The 17,216-nt window shown below is 37.1% G+C and overlaps 1 protein-coding gene across 1 annotated transcript in view; it reads right to left on the bottom strand.

Moving 5' to 3' along the window:
* Positions 1-420: 420 nt before the first annotated feature.
* FASTKD1 (FAST kinase domains 1) overlaps positions 421-17,216 on the bottom strand; it is a 17,406-nt gene continuing 610 nt past the window's right edge. The window contains exons 2-15 of the mRNA XM_017735757.1: positions 14,759-15,260; positions 14,300-14,368; positions 13,334-13,459; positions 11,739-12,137; positions 10,501-10,611; positions 9,153-9,284; positions 7,710-8,196; positions 6,827-6,941; positions 6,231-6,359; positions 5,371-5,502; positions 4,234-4,347; positions 3,816-3,957; positions 3,123-3,240; positions 421-2,132 (exon numbers count right to left, since the gene is read on the bottom strand). Coding sequence (XP_017591246.1) covers positions 2,022-2,132; positions 3,123-3,240; positions 3,816-3,957; positions 4,234-4,347; positions 5,371-5,502; positions 6,231-6,359; positions 6,827-6,941; positions 7,710-8,196; positions 9,153-9,284; positions 10,501-10,611; positions 11,739-12,137; positions 13,334-13,459; positions 14,300-14,368; positions 14,759-15,093 — 2,520 coding nt within the window. The 5' untranslated portion in view covers positions 15,094-15,260 and the 3' untranslated portion in view covers positions 421-2,021. The remainder of the gene's footprint in view (positions 2,133-3,122; positions 3,241-3,815; positions 3,958-4,233; positions 4,348-5,370; positions 5,503-6,230; positions 6,360-6,826; positions 6,942-7,709; positions 8,197-9,152; positions 9,285-10,500; positions 10,612-11,738; positions 12,138-13,333; positions 13,460-14,299; positions 14,369-14,758; positions 15,261-17,216) is intronic.

The raw sequence follows: 17,216 nt of genomic DNA, 5'->3' as shown, positions 1-17,216 counted from the left end.
TTACCTTTTTTTGTAGCGTATCTCTTCAAAGGATTTCTCCATTGCATAAAGAGGGTGTCAGAAATCTAAAAGATTTCATAAATCTAAATCTAATTGCATCTGATGTAGCAGGATAACTGGAAAAGAAGCCCACCACACCTGACTGAATAGCAATGCCAACTATCAAATGATCTCTTGCATTGCCCTCCTATGAGGCATAGGTAAACAATAGGCAAAGGCAAAGCCATCATAGTTCATTTCAGTATGTTATTGTCCACTAGTACTTCACCTGCAGAACATTTTTTCTGTTTTTCCCTTTTAGTACCCAGATCTGCAGCTGTGTTTAGCACCTTTTTATTGGCTCCAGTTAGGTCACTGGTTTACACTACCCATCTGCCATAGCACTTGCTGATTTAATATAGAAAGAATGAGTGCAAAGAATCAAGGAAAATGCATTTTACTGAATTGCTTTTTTTTTTTTGCTTTTCTTCAATGCCCTTTCTGGACCATTCATAACAAGTTTTAATCCTCTTCTCATTGTGCATACTCATAACTTTATCCATACATAATTTGAAGAAAACTGGCTTGGTACAGGGACCACCCTGAAAATCAGCATTAAACACATGACCACCCTGACTCATGACTTCAGCCACTGCCACCTTTCTTAACACTCCAAGGCTGCTGCTTGAGGGTGATCTGTACAGCAGCAGAGTCATGCAATATCTCTTCAACATGTAGCCCACCTTCTGAAATACTAAATTATATTTATGATTGTCTTCTCCATTTTATACCAAATGTAATGCACACAGAATCTTTCTCTGCACTGTGCCTTCAATGACATTTCCTCAAAGCAGTCATTACATCTTGGAGCCCTTGTCCATTTGATAACCCTAGATGTCTAGACTACCATCTATTAGTTTTGGCAGTCATCCCACAAAAATGAGGGCTGCCCCAGGAGGAGAGTACCTTGCAGCTTAGATCAGTTCTGTTGGTTTTTCCTGACTTTCCATTCCTGTCCTGATTTGTATTCAGTTAATAAAAAATTTTTCCTCTGCTACTGAATAGTAAAAAAAATGTGACAGCCAGATGCATAATGGCCAATTCAGATATGCAGTGGCTTCTCTCTGCCAGGTTTCAAGTGAAGTGGTAAAAGGTGTCCTGCTTCTACTAAATAAGCCAGAACACATATCCTCCTTGCACATGTGAGAAAACAGGCACAGCTCACAGTCGTCCTAAGGTGATGGCAGCTGTAGGCACAACATGGCTGCCTCTGAAAATGGGATGATTTGCCAAGCATGACCACCCTACAGTTACTGCTCTACAATGAACATTCTCCTGGCTATTCCACTTCTTCCGTCTACATCTCAGTGTCTTATGCCTCCTGCACAAACCCTGGCAGGGTTTTTAAGTGTGTGAAGGTGTTCCAGAAGGCTCAGCCACTCTTCTGCACACAGCACATCACAGGGTAGGAGAAGCAGCTGGAGGTTCCTCACCACGCAACACTCCCCCAGCACAGTCCCCCACAGTACCTCTGTTCTGAGAATGGAAACTGAATGGCTCTAAAAGCAGGCCTATTCATAGCAAATCTGCATTTCAGTTTCTTGGGTTCAGTGTACAGATACTGTTTGATTCCTAACTGCTCATTCTGTCACATGCTGGAGGACAGACATAGTTTCCAGTAGATTGCTTACTCCAGTCTCCTAGTCAATAGTATTTCCAACTTCTTCTGTGGAGAGTTTTATGTCTGGCTAAGTCTCTGTGTTATTTATTTAGGAGATAATAACGTAACTTTATGGCAAAACTGCCAGATTCATGTGCTCATAATAACTTCCAGATAATGGGAAATTTTAAGCATCCCTATCACATCTTCACGGCCCACTGTGACCTGCCTTTTGCAATTCCTAACAAACTGAGGATCAAATCTCTTTACATCTGATGACCTTGGCAAGCCTTGGTCCAGCTGATAAACAGATTTTTGAAACTTAAGTATTCCAGGATTACGAGACAGTTGATGGTATGTAAACTCTTTTTATAAAAGTACTTCAGACTGCATGTCTCACATCACTGTATTCCGTATACAGCTGTTTTCTCAGGTATTCCAGCTGTTCACCTTTTGTTGACAGAACCATAGAATTCCATTCGAAGTGAGGAATCTGTGGAACAGAATGGTACAAACTGACTTTTAACATTGGTATAAGCCATATACCATCTAAGAGCAAAGAAAATGCTCTCCGATTCCTGTTGCTCTTCACTTGAAGATATTTACCTTCCAAAAGCCTGCTTACTCTAACACTGAAAGTTCCATTTCTTATTGTAAGATTCTCCTCTACGTAAGTACAGTCAGTCTGCTTCCAAAAAGCAGCATAGTTGCAGAGATATAAAACAGATGCCCACACAATACAGGCTGTGACAATTCCGTTACACCCTCCCATCTTTTAAAACCCAAATTGACAGAAAAATGCCAGGTCACTGTAGTTTGTAATGTTACTGTATCAGACTGCAATGGTGTATCAGTAGTATAACATCAGAAAGGATGATTATTCTGTTTAAAAAACCCCAACCAACAAAATTTAAGCTTAAAGAAGGATTCTAGCTAAAATTAGGGTGGTGAGTAAATATACAGGAGCCTCTGCATTCACAAGTCTCCATTTCCCAAATGTTTCAGTGCTGGTGGTGAATTATTTCTGGCCTCTAGTGTTCCCTGTCACAGCACTATCATTGCAACAGACAAACAGCATCCATATCCCATCTGGAAGCTGCCAAAACTGTCTTATCACTCAAGAAGGGTACGTTCAATCTTTTTCTACCATAGAAATCTTAATGAATTGAACTAAAACTCTGATTTCACTTTTTCTCCTTTATGCAGGCTACATTGAGATTGCTAGTTTACCTGCAGTAAGGTCAGACCAGGACCTTTTGACTTCAGTTTTGCTTCACCCTCTTTCAGAGAAGGTGTGAGTTCTATGAAGTCCTTACACCATTTTGAGAACAGCTTGGAATTTCCCCCCTAAATACAAAAATTGCTCTCTCCCAGTAGGTGCTTTTAACAATAGAAGTGTCTCTAAATCTGTTGCAAGGAAAATGGATCATTTTGCACTGCTGATACAATGCAGAAAGGACCCAAAGTATTGTGGACTGCTCACCTGAACTACCCGGTACCCCAGCATTTCCAGGTGTCGCTTTTTCACTGCAGGTTCTCCTTTCAGATGACGTGAATAATCTTTGCTAAAGGCTTTTGAGTCAAGAAATTCCAAAGCAATTCTGCAAACAGTAAAAATGTGCACTTACTTTCAGGTCCTACCTGAATAGCAAGAAGTGCTATTTCTAGTTCAGTATTGATAGTTGCAGCAAGACTAGATAAACCTGACAATTCTCAGAAAACGAAAATTAAACAACTCCCTGAAATTAGAAGAAAAAACATTTTCCTCCTCTTTATCTAGAGATACTTGAATTCAGAAGAAGCATTTTCACCCTGCATCTGTTTTTGTTCAAATGGTAAAAACAGCTAACCAGCATTTTCAAGGCTGACATTTGAAGAGGTGGGAGGAAAACAGTATTCCGATCTCAGGAAACACATTTCAAGAACCTGTATTGGGTTTGGTTGGGATGGAGGTACTTTTCTTTATACCAGTTCTCTCCCCCATCACACTGCCCGGGAATAAGCCATGCCATGCAAATGAGTGGGAGCAGCTGCAGCTAACCCACCACACCTCAGAAGGCTAAACCTCATTAGACTTTGGAAAAGGAACAGAACATTAGGACATGAGCATCAAAAACTGGGTCTAAACTGGATGTAAACCTGGAAGAGCTAATGTGCAAGAATTCAGCATACTAACCTTTGAGCTCCTGGTGGCAGAGCCTTTCTCCCTTCATCCTTGATGTCATGTCTCAAGTGTATTGCCCCCACACCATCCAAAAGTATATTCTGAACCATATAGGAAAGAGGCTTTTTATTTACATCCAGGACACACTCAAAATCTGCCAGAAAACACAACAAACCTGTTTACTGACAAAATAAAAGTGAAAGAATTTGATCTGTACAATGTTTACTTCTACCAAAACTAAGTGATAGCCATAATTAGAGATACCCAACATTATTTAAATTATGAAGACATTTTTAGAAACTGTATTTTATACAAAAATTTCTTCTTTGCAATACCTTGTGTTATCTTGTGGCCATATGACCAGGAGCTTCTTAATCTGAGTGATAACAGTAATATGAGAAGACTCTATTTTAGAGTATTAACTTCTCACCTATTTCGTAGTAGTATGGTGTGAGAACAGATATTCTTGAGTAATTGCTCCCTCCTAAGATCTCTATCAGCATTCTGTGAATATACTGTCGCTGTGGATTTATTCGGCTCGTGCCTGCAAAGACAAAAGAATTCATACATCAAAACTTCCACAGCCAAAATTTTGAAAATACTGCTTTGAGAAATTGCATTTTTGACAGCCAGGTTACTGAATTAAATCTTTTCCACAGATCCTGAGTGTTATTCCATCATAATTCGGAGACAAAGTGATCATATTTTAGATACAAAGTGGCAGGTGCATGCTATTAAGTAAATTTCAAATCCAGACTTTAGATCCCAGGATTTTTATATTCACATACTACAAAACTTCAGTTTTAGGTTTCACCTGTTGGATTTTGTTTGCTTTTAATCATGTTTAGACACATATTTACTCATCTTGTGTTTATTACAGGCACACCACACTATCTGCCACTTCTTTGTCCATTGCATATTAACACCTTGCTCCATTAAACATCTTTAGTCTAAGAGACGAAGTAGCTGAGTTCTATGGATAGCACAGCAGATCTCCCCATGAGAATTAGTGGAGGAGATAATGTGTTTGCATTAGATGGATTTTCTGAATTGATCACTATTCTGAAAGATCTCAGCTGCTACACTTGATCCCTAGCCTACTTCTCGATCTCTCATCCCTGATGGGTCTCGATTCTTGTGAGGAAGAAGGGAGGATGAAGCTCAAAAGCAGGCAGTAAAAATGTTTACCTTGAAAAATTTAAGTCAAATGTTCAGTCTTGTAAGTGAAGCAGGGAGCAAAATGTCCCATCTCCTCCAGTACAGAATGATCCTCTTCCTGCCTTTCTATCCTTCACATCATATACGCAGTTTCTGTGTATTTAATTTTTCATTCTTATGAAGAAATATACCATCTCTATTACATTAATTCTCACAAGGAAAACTAGTTTGCTCCCAGTTGCACTACTAAGCAGTTGCACTTTTCAAGAATGCATGCTCAGCAGAGAGGGGTGTGCCTTATATTGTGTGCTACTGTCGGCATGACGGTTTTAGAAGGATCTAGTATATTGTTACAAAAATAGACTATTACTAGTAATGAAGGCAGTTTTCCCTCTCCTAAATTACTTACTGTTATGAAAGACACGTTGGCAGTATGGCTCATGAAACCAAGGGATGTGAAACTCTGGGCATTCCAGACAGACTGCTCTGTTCAATTTCATGAGGCTTGAGTGGACCCTCTGCTTCACCGTATCAGGCAGGACTGATTTAAAAAAAATAACAACATAGAAATGTGTGAACTGAAATGTGAAAAAATCCAACAAATTGAACTAAATGGTAACCTCTGAATTTTTTACTAGAAATGCAAATATCTGTGTACTATGGCATTTATAAAATTCATGCTGCAGAATCAAAATCTCAAATTCTCAAAATCCCTGAGAAAATAAATGTAAAAAGCCCAGTTCTGCTCAGTATTAAGAACAACAGCAAGACAGAAGATAGAAATTGCTTCTATCGTGTAAATTTAATGAAGTAGTTGAGGGCAAAATGGCAAGAGTACATTGATAATGAAAAACTTACAGGTAGAGAGGAATGAAACAGTCAGTCTTTTTTAGAGAAGAGACAGGTAGGACACATTTCTTGCAGACAAGAAATTCCTTCAGCTTTGTGACTACTTCTAGTAATAAACACCACAGTCAGGTAATTTTATTCCTAATAAAATTGAAGAATTACTAATACTGAGTGCAATATTGTTTTCTATTATTTTCTCTCATCTGCAATACAGGTCTGTACTTTTAAAACAAAGAACAGATTTTTGTTCATTACTTCCCTTTTAGCACTCAAATTATGACTGTATTATATACAGGGTGTCTTTCCTGAAAAGAGGATCGTTTAAAGAGTAATTCTACATCTCAAGTCATATGTAAGCCCACAATTGCATTTTGTGCCAAATGTTACACAATCAAATTTGTCAAAGAGCTAGATAGCTACCTTCAAGTTGAGCATCCAATTTGCTTAGGAAAGAAACATTAAATATCGTCGTTATCAGAAGTGGAGGAAAATACCCAGCCATTGCCAAAACATGACCTAGCAGCACCAAGTGATAAGTTTCAAGATGACCTTGAAAAACCAGAGAGAAACCTGTATTAACATAGGACAAAGCTGAAAGGATTTGCAATGCCCTTTCCCTGGCCTCCCAAATCGTCTGATTTTCTCTCTTAATGTACTACACAAATCTCTACACACTTCCTCTACAATTTTAACTCTTTCTTTGTGATGAATCACAAAATGTATCCTGTTCCCAAATGATGATTCCTTGGGGAACACCATGACAATTCTATCCAGTAACAGCACAGTGAATTAATCAAAATTTTCACTTACATTTTACTGTGCCAAAAATTCTTTGCTAGTCCCTTATCAACAGTCATTTTTAACAGGTGAAACAAAACCCAAAATTGAATATTTGTCACGGTTTAACCCCAGTAGGCAGAGTATTAGTAGTAAAATACTCACTTTTTCTTTGCTTAACAAAAGTGCCATTCTATTCCCATTTTCATTCAGTAATAATCTTTGTCTATTGCACTTACTCAAGTTAGAAGTAAGATGATGGATACAACTCTTAAAGAATTCTTCATCGTCAGGAGGGTCATAATTCAAAGAAGAGAAAAGGAAGAGAATAAAATAGATTTCAGATGGGGGAACCTGAAAAAAAAAGACATCCTAAATCAAGTCACTGCAAAATATCCTAATATTGCTTTAAAATAAAGAAAATTTTTACAATTAATTCAGAATTTGGAGATTTAAGACTAGATGAACTATTTTCTGATTTTTTTCTTTGGTCAACTTTTCCTGGAGAAATAATAAAAAAATAAAATGCAGTAATAGGTGAAATTGCAGCCACAGCTAAAACTTAGAATTTATTTCATGTAGGTGATCCAAGTGTTTCTATACACTTAAAGAACCTTTTAAGAAGGTTTTGCATTAAATGTTCTTAAAGAAACTAGACTGCAGCAGAATAAAATTGAAGATTTATATGAACACCAGATTGAGAATGGGAAAACAGATAGTAAGAAAAAAAAAAAAGTAATTTTGACCAAATAGACAGGCTATTGGGGAAATCCCCACAATGAGTAATGTTAAAATATCCATCATATGGATATTGATGTGACTATTTATAAACAAGTTTAAAAAAAATTAAGATGGTCAAATGTAAAGTTGAATGTAAAGGATTATGGCTGACCTAACACTGAGTGAACAATAAAAAAGAAATGAAAATTAATGAGAAGTGCAAATTTATATACACAGAAGTAAAACAGCTTTAAGTGAGCACAAAAAAGATGATCTCCAAATCAGGTACACTGAAGAAAACTCTTAAAAGCATGTGTGAATTGTGCTCTGAAACACATCAACTACGAACCTGTCCTTTCTTACTGAATAACTCATAGTAGATAGAAAGAAGAAGTGTGATACCTTGTCTATATTTGCAACAGTCACAGAAGCTATTCTGTCAAATAATGCAGGACAACGGTGGTCTGATTTTATGAGAAAAAAAGACAAGGGTAATACATTTGCCCATGTTATTTGATCTATCAAGTGTTTACACGTGGCCATAGTTTCCTCATTCAGGACTTCTTCAAACCACTCTCCATTCACATGTGTAAGTTCTTCCAACAGAAGATTTAAGTTGTTGGCTTTCTGAAGCCTCTGAAATCCACAGTCATTTAGTTTCTGCAGAAGCTTGGCACATAGCTCAGAACTGTTTTGCCAGTGCAGCTGGCCATGATGATTCCATTTGACAAGAGCTGTAGCAATGCAACTCAAATGATGGAGCCTGCATTGAGGCAGAACTGCTGCTGCTTTGTTTATAATAATTTCCTCCACATGAAAAGAAGGAAGCATGGCCAGAACACGAATTATGGCTGCAGTATCAGCAGGTATCACTGTAGATTTTAAACAACTGGAAGAGAGATAGAAATAAATAGTCCATCAGTAGTGACAAAGTGCAAATGTTCAAGCAAAACAAAAAAATTACATGCTTGAAAATTCTAATTTAGAAGTCAAAAGCTGCACAAATATAAAATGAGCAGAATATTAAATGACTTGGCAGAAATCCACACATCTTTTTTTCAGTGAGATTAACTTCTTCCTTTTAATTTATTCAAAACTGAAGAAAGGGAAGAAGACAATGAGCAGCTCAGTCAGCTGGTGGGACTCCCAACTGTTACTGATAAACACAGAAGTTCTTAGTAAGGTCAGAAGGTCCACATTTGTCAAGGGTATCTGTGGGTTTATGGGCCTCGTTAATTTCTGTGATTTCTGTCGAGCAGCAGGTTTTGAGGTGCCTGAGGAACATGAAGACATCATTCACAAAAATAAACGTACAGCCAAAGCACTACATTCCTATAGAGGCCGAGCAAGGGAAGCAAGATCTCTTCTCTGGCAACTTTCTGTTGCAACAGTACAAGCTTAAGAACTAACTGGACAGTTCTTCAATCAAAAGAGTACTTCTGTGTCACACTTTTGCTTGTCCCAACCAAGGCATTCTTACTGTCTCTTTTTCATTACTTCTTCTGTCAAACATCAAATACAATATTAACACCTATCCATCCTATCAAATACCAATCAAAATTTATTGTCATTTCAACATCATTATAGTACAGTGGTCTAAGGAAAAAGGGGCAAAAAAATACTTTTAAAAGATATCATATCTATTAGCAGATACTGTTGGGTCTATAGTCAAGACAACATCTATTTGCTATCCTCTGATTTACATGTTTAATAGACAAATAATTGTAACAGTTTGTTACTTCTTCATATTTATGGAAACAAAATACTAACAGCTTGCTAATTAATATCTTAAGTAGAGAACTGTTTAAAACCTAAATAGCTACATTTCCAAGAATACACACTTACCCTAATAGTAACGTTTTTAATTTGGCAAACAGCTCCAGATCCTGGCAGCACAACACCACCAAGTACTGTGTTAACTTTACCAACTGTAATACATGATAGCTATCCAAGTGTTTGTGCAGAACAGAAGCCATTCTGAATACAAAGAGGAAAAGATTACATGGTATTAAGCTAATACAAAGGATAATGCAAACCCCAACATCCCGCATGAAAAGGGGGGTCCTGTGGTGCACAGTACCTATGTGAAGGGTTTCACACACATGCACTCCTCTCCACACCGATTTTGACACTATTCCACTTAAGACAGAGCAGCCTCTCTCCACTTACTGACCAAAATTACAAAATTAAAGCCCTCATCACAACAAATCAGCTAATTCACACTACTAACTTCGGTTGCAGATTTCACAATCAGTTAAATTTAGAGTGGACCAAGAACACAATAAACTAGAACAGCATCACCAGCTTCCACACCACCACACTCACTTACGAAACAATGGTAGCTACAGCTATGTTGGTCTAAAGCTGCAAAGAGGGGGATAGATCTGTAGGGAAAGATAACACCTTAAGACCTTCTTAAGGTCTTAGGACAGAGACAATTATGACAGTGACTCTTCTTGAGACTCAAGAAGAAAAGACATTAATTCACCTGATCTTCCTTTTAGTATCCCTTTGCTACACAGGAAACCAGTATGTCCTTTTTCTTTCAAGGATCTATTTGATTCATACAACTACCTTCAATCCAGTAATTGCTCACGACCTGCACTTAACTCTGCTGCACCTCTGACATATCTAATGCTACATCTTCTGTGCCCAAAACATCAACTTCTTTTCCATTCACTGTATGACAGGTACTACCTCTCCCTACAAACAGTGTTCAGTTCAAAACTGCAGAAAATGTGGCCCAGGTTCTTAAAAACACAAGCTTTAGTAGTCCAAAATAGGACGCAATGACTTTTGAACAAACAATTCACCAAAGTAACAGGATGTCCAAGACAGGACATGTTCTCTGCAACTTACTACATTTCATTTGCAGTCTCATGAGTTTACAGTAATTGCTAAAGGCTAAGTTTACTGCAATAGGATCACATATTTGTAAATTAGACAGATACTCTCTGACAGTAACTTGGTAAGGGTGAAATGCCTTTCTTTGAAATTCCTAAATTGCCTCAATTACTTCTGGGTCAAGCTGCAATATTCTAAAATCTGTAATAGCCAATTATTTATGGTGTATAGCATTTGTGTACAAGAGATGCACCTGCCACCCCTAACTTACTGGATATGTCATAGTTTTCCACACTAAATGGAAGTTTACCTAGAGAATACAACTTCTTAGTAGTATAAAAAAAATTACTTTTTGAGTAGATGAGAATTTCTGCATTTCATTTTCTGCATCGTCCTCAGTATCATCAGTACTTGGTGACTGCTAAATTCCTCTGCCATGTGTGCTGCAGTTCCTAGCAACCTAAAGAGGAAAAGACATTTTCCAATGAAAAACAATTGAAAATCTCTGGCAAAGATTGCAGCCATTTTCTTTATATATGAGGAAAAGAACCAAAGACTACTTCTGGACAAAAAAGTTCTCCCAAACTAGAGACTTTCATTCTGTGGACTTTTCTTCTGAACAGTTGGTGTGTATAGCACAGATGAAGGGGTGTGAGTGTGTTGGATCAGTGCATATTGTTCTGATGTTAGAAACCAGCGAGTCCAACAATTCTAAAAGTAGACAAGAAGCAGAGAAGGTAATCTAAGACACTAAACAATTAATGATCAATCAACAAGCTACAGATAGCAGAATCAAACTTGAACTGAACTGGTTCTGCGGTAATTAAAGCCAATGTTTATCACAAACAAAATAATTTTTTTTTAAATCTAGGAAAAGCTTTTGTAACTAAATCAGCTATGGCAAAACCAACACAGGCTTGCAGCATATCCAAATATCTGAATAAAGGAAATGTTCATGAAGAGAAGTATGAAAATATGACTCGTTGTAATTAATACAGAAAATTCTGCCTAAAATTGCAGGCTTTGAGAGACCCATGAGTAATACCACCCCCAAACAGGATTTTGTGGCACAAGAAAAACAAGCAGAGAAAAAAAAAATCTGTCACACAATACTATGCTCTAAATAAATGCTGAAGTGTTCCCTGATGATGATCTTTCATAAAAAATAGGATGTCATCAATCTGGTATAGGACAAGACTCAGGCTTTTACAGCTACTGACAGTCTTAAAAAGGAAAAAGCAACAAATATCACTGCATATATTTCTCAGGAGAAAGACAGAAAGGTTTTTACCTACCATCCCGTGTGAAAGGAAGGCTGTAGTCTAACAGACCTGAGCTACAGGATGGCCTTGCATAACAGCATTCACACAGCCCTTGATTGATGGATCTGATTCAGCTTTATAAAAAAACAAACTGCTTTGACACTGTTTCCATTATGAAATGATCCACTGCTACAACATTACAACCAGGAAACCTAAGGCTCAGCTCACAGATGGACTCAGAAATTCCTCCAAACACCAGTAAATTTTTAATTTCTGTGCAAGAATACATATGTCATAAATAAGACAAAATCATGAATAAACTTACCTTTCTCTAACCTTGGATCCTGCCATAGGCCCAAGAGCAAAAAACAATTTTGCAAAGGTTTCAGGATCATAATAATCATCTATAGTTTCGGACAGCAGCTGTTTAGCAATCAAGCGGAATTCAGCATTGTCAAAACCCAGCTGCTCATACAGTCCAAAAATATGACTAATACTGTGTATATCAAGATGGGAGGCACTTTCAAGGAAAATCCTGTTGCATTTTTCTAGCAAGGGATGATATCTCAGTCTAACATTTTGGAGAAACTGTAGTATTCTTCTGGCATAGTTGAAGTGGACTTCATTCTTTTCTTCTAAGAGCTGTTGAGCCTTGTGTAGTAATCGATCTCGAAAACTCTCAGTGATAACATCAGATATGCTGATCATCAAAACTGACAAAATCCTAAGAAATTCAAAAGATTTTACACTGACACATTGAACACAGTAAGCAATACATTTTAGATTTCTTAAATGAAGTGCACAAAGAAAGGAACGGTAGTCGAGGTGTTGTTTCTCTGCAAAAAAGAATTTTAAATCTAATGCAGAAAAAATGGATGAGCAAAAACTATTTAGCCTACTAAAGTAAAAACTCTGCTTTCAGTGAACTTCCAAAATGATTCGGATTTTTCAGCCATCCCTTACAAAGTTATGCATGATAAAAGCATTTGCCTACGGTGAGACCCTGATTTGCCTGATTTGTATTTGCAAAAATATCTTTTATGTTCAACAGACACTAAAGAAACCCAAACAATTCACCAGTGACATAAGGGGGAGAAGAGTCATTGTCACTCCTAAAGAAAGAATCCCTTCCTAAGGGAATAAAACTTATGATCCCAGAGAAAGTGATTTCAGTAAAGAAATGCAGTCCTATTCAAGGAGTTTCATAAGCAAGCTCCTCACATCTGCAAAAATAAGTGTTGGGACTGCTGGTGCTATATAAAGAAGAAAAAAGAAAGAGAAGCTTTTGCTGTAACAGCCCCAGGGCAACAGAAGAAAGAAAAAAGGAGCTTGGTCTTCTTTTGACTAGGGCTATGTCTTAAGTAGTTTAAACATGAGGGTAATGTGCTAGACATGCTAGCAAGAGAATTTATTAATTCAATTTGACCAGAAAAACAATGCTCTGAAGATAAATACACACAACATTGCTTTAAAACCCCTTATTGCTGCTAACAAAGCCATGTCATAGTAGAGAAACTATCAATGTCAAGAGAGAAAAAAGGGAGAAAAGCATCTTCTGGTGAGTCAACAGCCTCTTAATTATCAAAATGTCCATGTTCAGAATCAGGATAAAGCTGATGCTAAATATTTGCTTTACTCTAAGTAGAACAGTGGAAATTAATTAAATTTTTATAACCCATCTAAGCAATCAAGCAGCAGTTTTAATTATTTAGATTGGTTATAAGGAAATTCTTCATAAAGTCCTTGGGAAAATGCATTCACTTGTCAATCAATGCACAAATACAAAACATTTCTTTCCCACAACCCCCCAACTGAAGAAAGCAACATCCAGTTGAGAAAAAGGGAAAATATTCAGCAAAGACAGACCAGTTATTGCAACATATTGCTTCTTCTGCTTCTTAGCTGCACTCTGACACTTACCTTATATCCTGTATAGAATCCAGTTTCAAGTCCACAATATGAGCTACTTGGCCAATTATGGGACTGAAGTGCCTGTGTTGCTTGTATAAGCACAGAGCAAATTTAGACAGAGCTGGCAAACTAAGCCTGTCAAGACATTAAAGGCAGTCAGTTTATTTTAATTACATAAAAAACAAGGTTATAGCCAAATTAAAAACAAGGAAACAAAGTATCTAAGCAAAACACCTAGGTGCTCAGTATTAAAGCATGTTGTGTATATGAGTTCTGCAACAATTAGTTGTCCTTCACTTAACCAAATCAGCCTAAGAAATCTATATTATAAGAGTATATTCTCAAGCAATGATGTCAAATAGATAAAATGATGGTGAGTGATTTATTACTTCTTTTTTTTTTTTCAAGATACACTGTATTTATTTATTTGTCAAGATACTCCACATAAGAAGAGGCAAATCTGTGCTGGTGCCAAGACTGACACTAGGTTCTGCCATTATCCCAAGATTAAAGAATGAAAACTACAATATCCCAAAAAAAAAAAAAAAATCAAAAGAAGACCACAAAACACAATAACAAAATACACAAAGGGAAAATGTTGCTGTTTAAATACAAAATGTTTTTACTAACATTGAGATAAGCATGGTTCTAATAACCATTTAAGACCTGGACAGCAAGCACTGAGATAAAATTATAAATATGAAAACCTACAATTTCCTTCAAATAAAAATCTACACAGACAACGTATTTCAAAATCTCAAATGTTGGACCCTGTTGCAGTATCTGAATCTCTCAAGCATTTGTGTACCAAAGTCTGTATATATAATTTTCAAAACCTTCAAATATAAAACATTTAAAATACTCATATTGTGTTTTAAACATAACTACTCTTTGAGAACTCTTGCATAACCTCTCATGAAGCAAACAATGTTTGCAACTTATACCTTTCACAAAGCACAGCATTACAATACTTGCCTTTCTAATCTTTTCCATGCTTCTGTAACAAGCACTTTTGCTAGAGAAATGTGGTCTTCAACATTAAGCCTTCAAAAGAAAGACAATACTTTGAAGTTTGCTTCAAAAGTTATAAAGAAATGAGACATATGTCCTTTCATTATTTATCATAATGTTTTACTTTTCTATCACTCCCTCCATTCAAACAGATTATAAACATTTGTGAGTGAATAATCAAAATTCATAATAATCATAAAACATATTTACTGGGACTGCAAAACAGATCCATTCTGCCTGCATCTCCAAAACTGAGCCACAGGACATTACGCCATATCTGTCACATAGTCAAGAGTACAGAAGCTGCGGCAGGGCAGTCTCATCACAGTCTCCTTACAGGATAGCTCTAAATTCCTAGTCAAAAGTAGTCAAAATTCCTTCTCTTTTTATTACGAAACAGAAAATGTATTTAATGCTCTTTACCTCAGGATACTATATAAGGTGTCCACTATGACCTCATCTTCCATGCGTTCCACCTTGCTCTCTGCCAAAATGCAAAGGGTAAGAAACTGGGAGTGATTTCTTACATAGTCACTAGTCCTTAAGAGAAAAGGCCTCTTCTTTTGCAATTGCCACAGCACGTTCAATGCAACTCCCACATGCTTTTCAGAAAGTCTGGCCGTGTTCCTTCCAACAAGGCTGAACACTTCATCTTCATGGGTGCAGCCATTTATCTGGCTCAGAAGCAGATCACTACACAGAGTCCGAGCTTGGTAACATCTCAGTGTAAACAAGCAAACCTGCCTCAAACAAAGCATTTTGCTATGCCTACCAGCTATCTTCAAAGTGTCCAGAAAGATTCTTCTCTCTCTTTTCACAGTAAACCATGCTGTTACAAACAAGAAACTCAAATACTTGAAAAACAGAAGATCATTTTTCTTTGATCCTGTATGGTCACTGTATTAAGAAGTCGATTCTGAGGTACCTGTAATGAGACAGTATCAAAGCACTTAATTTCAGTCACAACAACTAGGTAAAAATCAGTGTTTCTACATTATGATGTTCTAAGTAAGGTAAACTTAAGAAGAATCTACAGCCTGGACTCTTCTCACAGAAAAGCTCCTGACAACAAACACTGACATGGTATTAGGAAGTGCTATGAAGTTAGTCCACTTGGTAAGTTTCCAGATTTAGAAAACTGCCTTTAAAGAGCACATGTACTATCATGCTACTACTGAGAAGGAAAAGCTGAACTTTTTAACATGCCAGCACTGCATGACTAAGTGAGGCTTACTCTCACTAGGCCATAATCCCAAACTGGGGTCCAGGAACTGCCAGAAAATACAACTATTGGTGGTAAAATGAAGTGAGATGGCTTCTAGTTGAGAAGGTTTATCACCTTTGTATTACAGGATATTGATCAGTCACATGACATCAGCTGAAATTGCCATTGCACTAAAGAAAAGCAACCTAAATCCCAAATTATAATGGAAGCCAGAGCCTGATCTAATGAAATTTATTAAGTATTCATTTGTTTTCTTAGAATATGCCCCAATTTGTACACAGTGCTAACAACTATGTATTATACGACCTACACAATTGGTTCCAAGCTAGAGAACACAAACCACTAGTGATACAGGTCATAGTACACCAAAAAAGCCTCATCAAATTCCCTCAACTCAGAGATCGTGGAAAAGTCTAGAAGTCTTGCTTTAGAAGAGATAATCATCAGCTAAAATTATCAATATGTTCAGCAAACTTGAATGCTCTTCAACTGTACACATGATTCCAACATTATCAAGGTGATGGCAGCAGATCTGTTAAGGAAGAAAAAAACCTTATTTGTGCAGCCTGTGCAAGGTACTGAAATCATTCCAGAAAGCTGGATATAGGTGGATTTCTTCTGATGTCTATACAATCCTCTTCAGAGAATAAAAAGCCATATAGTATATTGTACTACACTGCTGTCACTAACACTGGGGCAGCTAAACAAGGAAAGCTAACAAGGAAAGCTAACAAGGAAATCATTTTAATTTATAATCTGCTAGAATAAGAAATGTTTTCTTTCCTATGAAAAATGAAAGAATACAAAAAAAGGCACAAATTTTTCACATATGTTAAGTAACTTTTTATAATAATGATTTGCTTTATACTACCTTTTCAGATACTGCTTTTATTTGTTCTATGTGGTAGTTGTCCTTAGAAAGAATTTACTTCCCACAGTAACGGCAAGCTAAGCTGCAAGAAGTCAGGATAAAGTAGATACTTGAAGAAAATATAAAAACCTTCAGGCTCAAGCAATTTCCTGTAAATCCAGGTGACACATCCTTTCCCCTTCTCATGCTGCAATGGACCTTGTACCCCCTATCCTACTGATGAGGAACCAGGATCTCTACCTGAAACAGCTTGTGGAAAGCTTTCAAATATTTCTCTATTCAATCATTGAGCAGATTTACCACAAACTTTTATGCAATTTTAAATCATAGTTAATTCCAACATCTTTCAAAAAGTTCATCAATAGAAAACATTCGATATTTTCAAGCATCCAAATACATAAAGCCAGGGAATTTGGATCAACTTAAAGAACTGTTTCTAAGGTGTTCTACTTGCCATGCAAAATACACACTAGAAGGACAAGAAAAGTCTTTAAAATTATTTTCTATAGATTGGAACACATAAGCACTTTCAAGGCTGTATTAAAAAACACAGTGAGCCAGGAAGTCTCCCAAAAAGGAGAAAATGTGGACACTCACTACTCCCCAAGTACAAGAACTATTAGAGATTTAAGTAACTAAGCCTTAAGAGAACTGCTTATGCAGTACAGGGTGTTTCTGCCCTGCCTGCCAGAGTCGCCTCGGCTCCCGTAAGCACAGCCACGGACCTGTCCCCAGGTATGCTGGTACCTGTCCCCGGGTACCAGAGCTGGCCGCGCTGCGGTCCT

Source organism: Corvus brachyrhynchos, unplaced genomic scaffold (genome assembly GCF_000691975.1).
Source record: "Corvus brachyrhynchos isolate BGI_N302 unplaced genomic scaffold, ASM69197v1 scaffold255, whole genome shotgun sequence".
Classification (NCBI taxonomy): Eukaryota; Metazoa; Chordata; class Aves; order Passeriformes; family Corvidae; genus Corvus; species Corvus brachyrhynchos.
The sequence above is the reverse complement of the archived record's forward strand: the minus strand, read 5'-3'. Positions and strand labels throughout refer to the sequence as shown.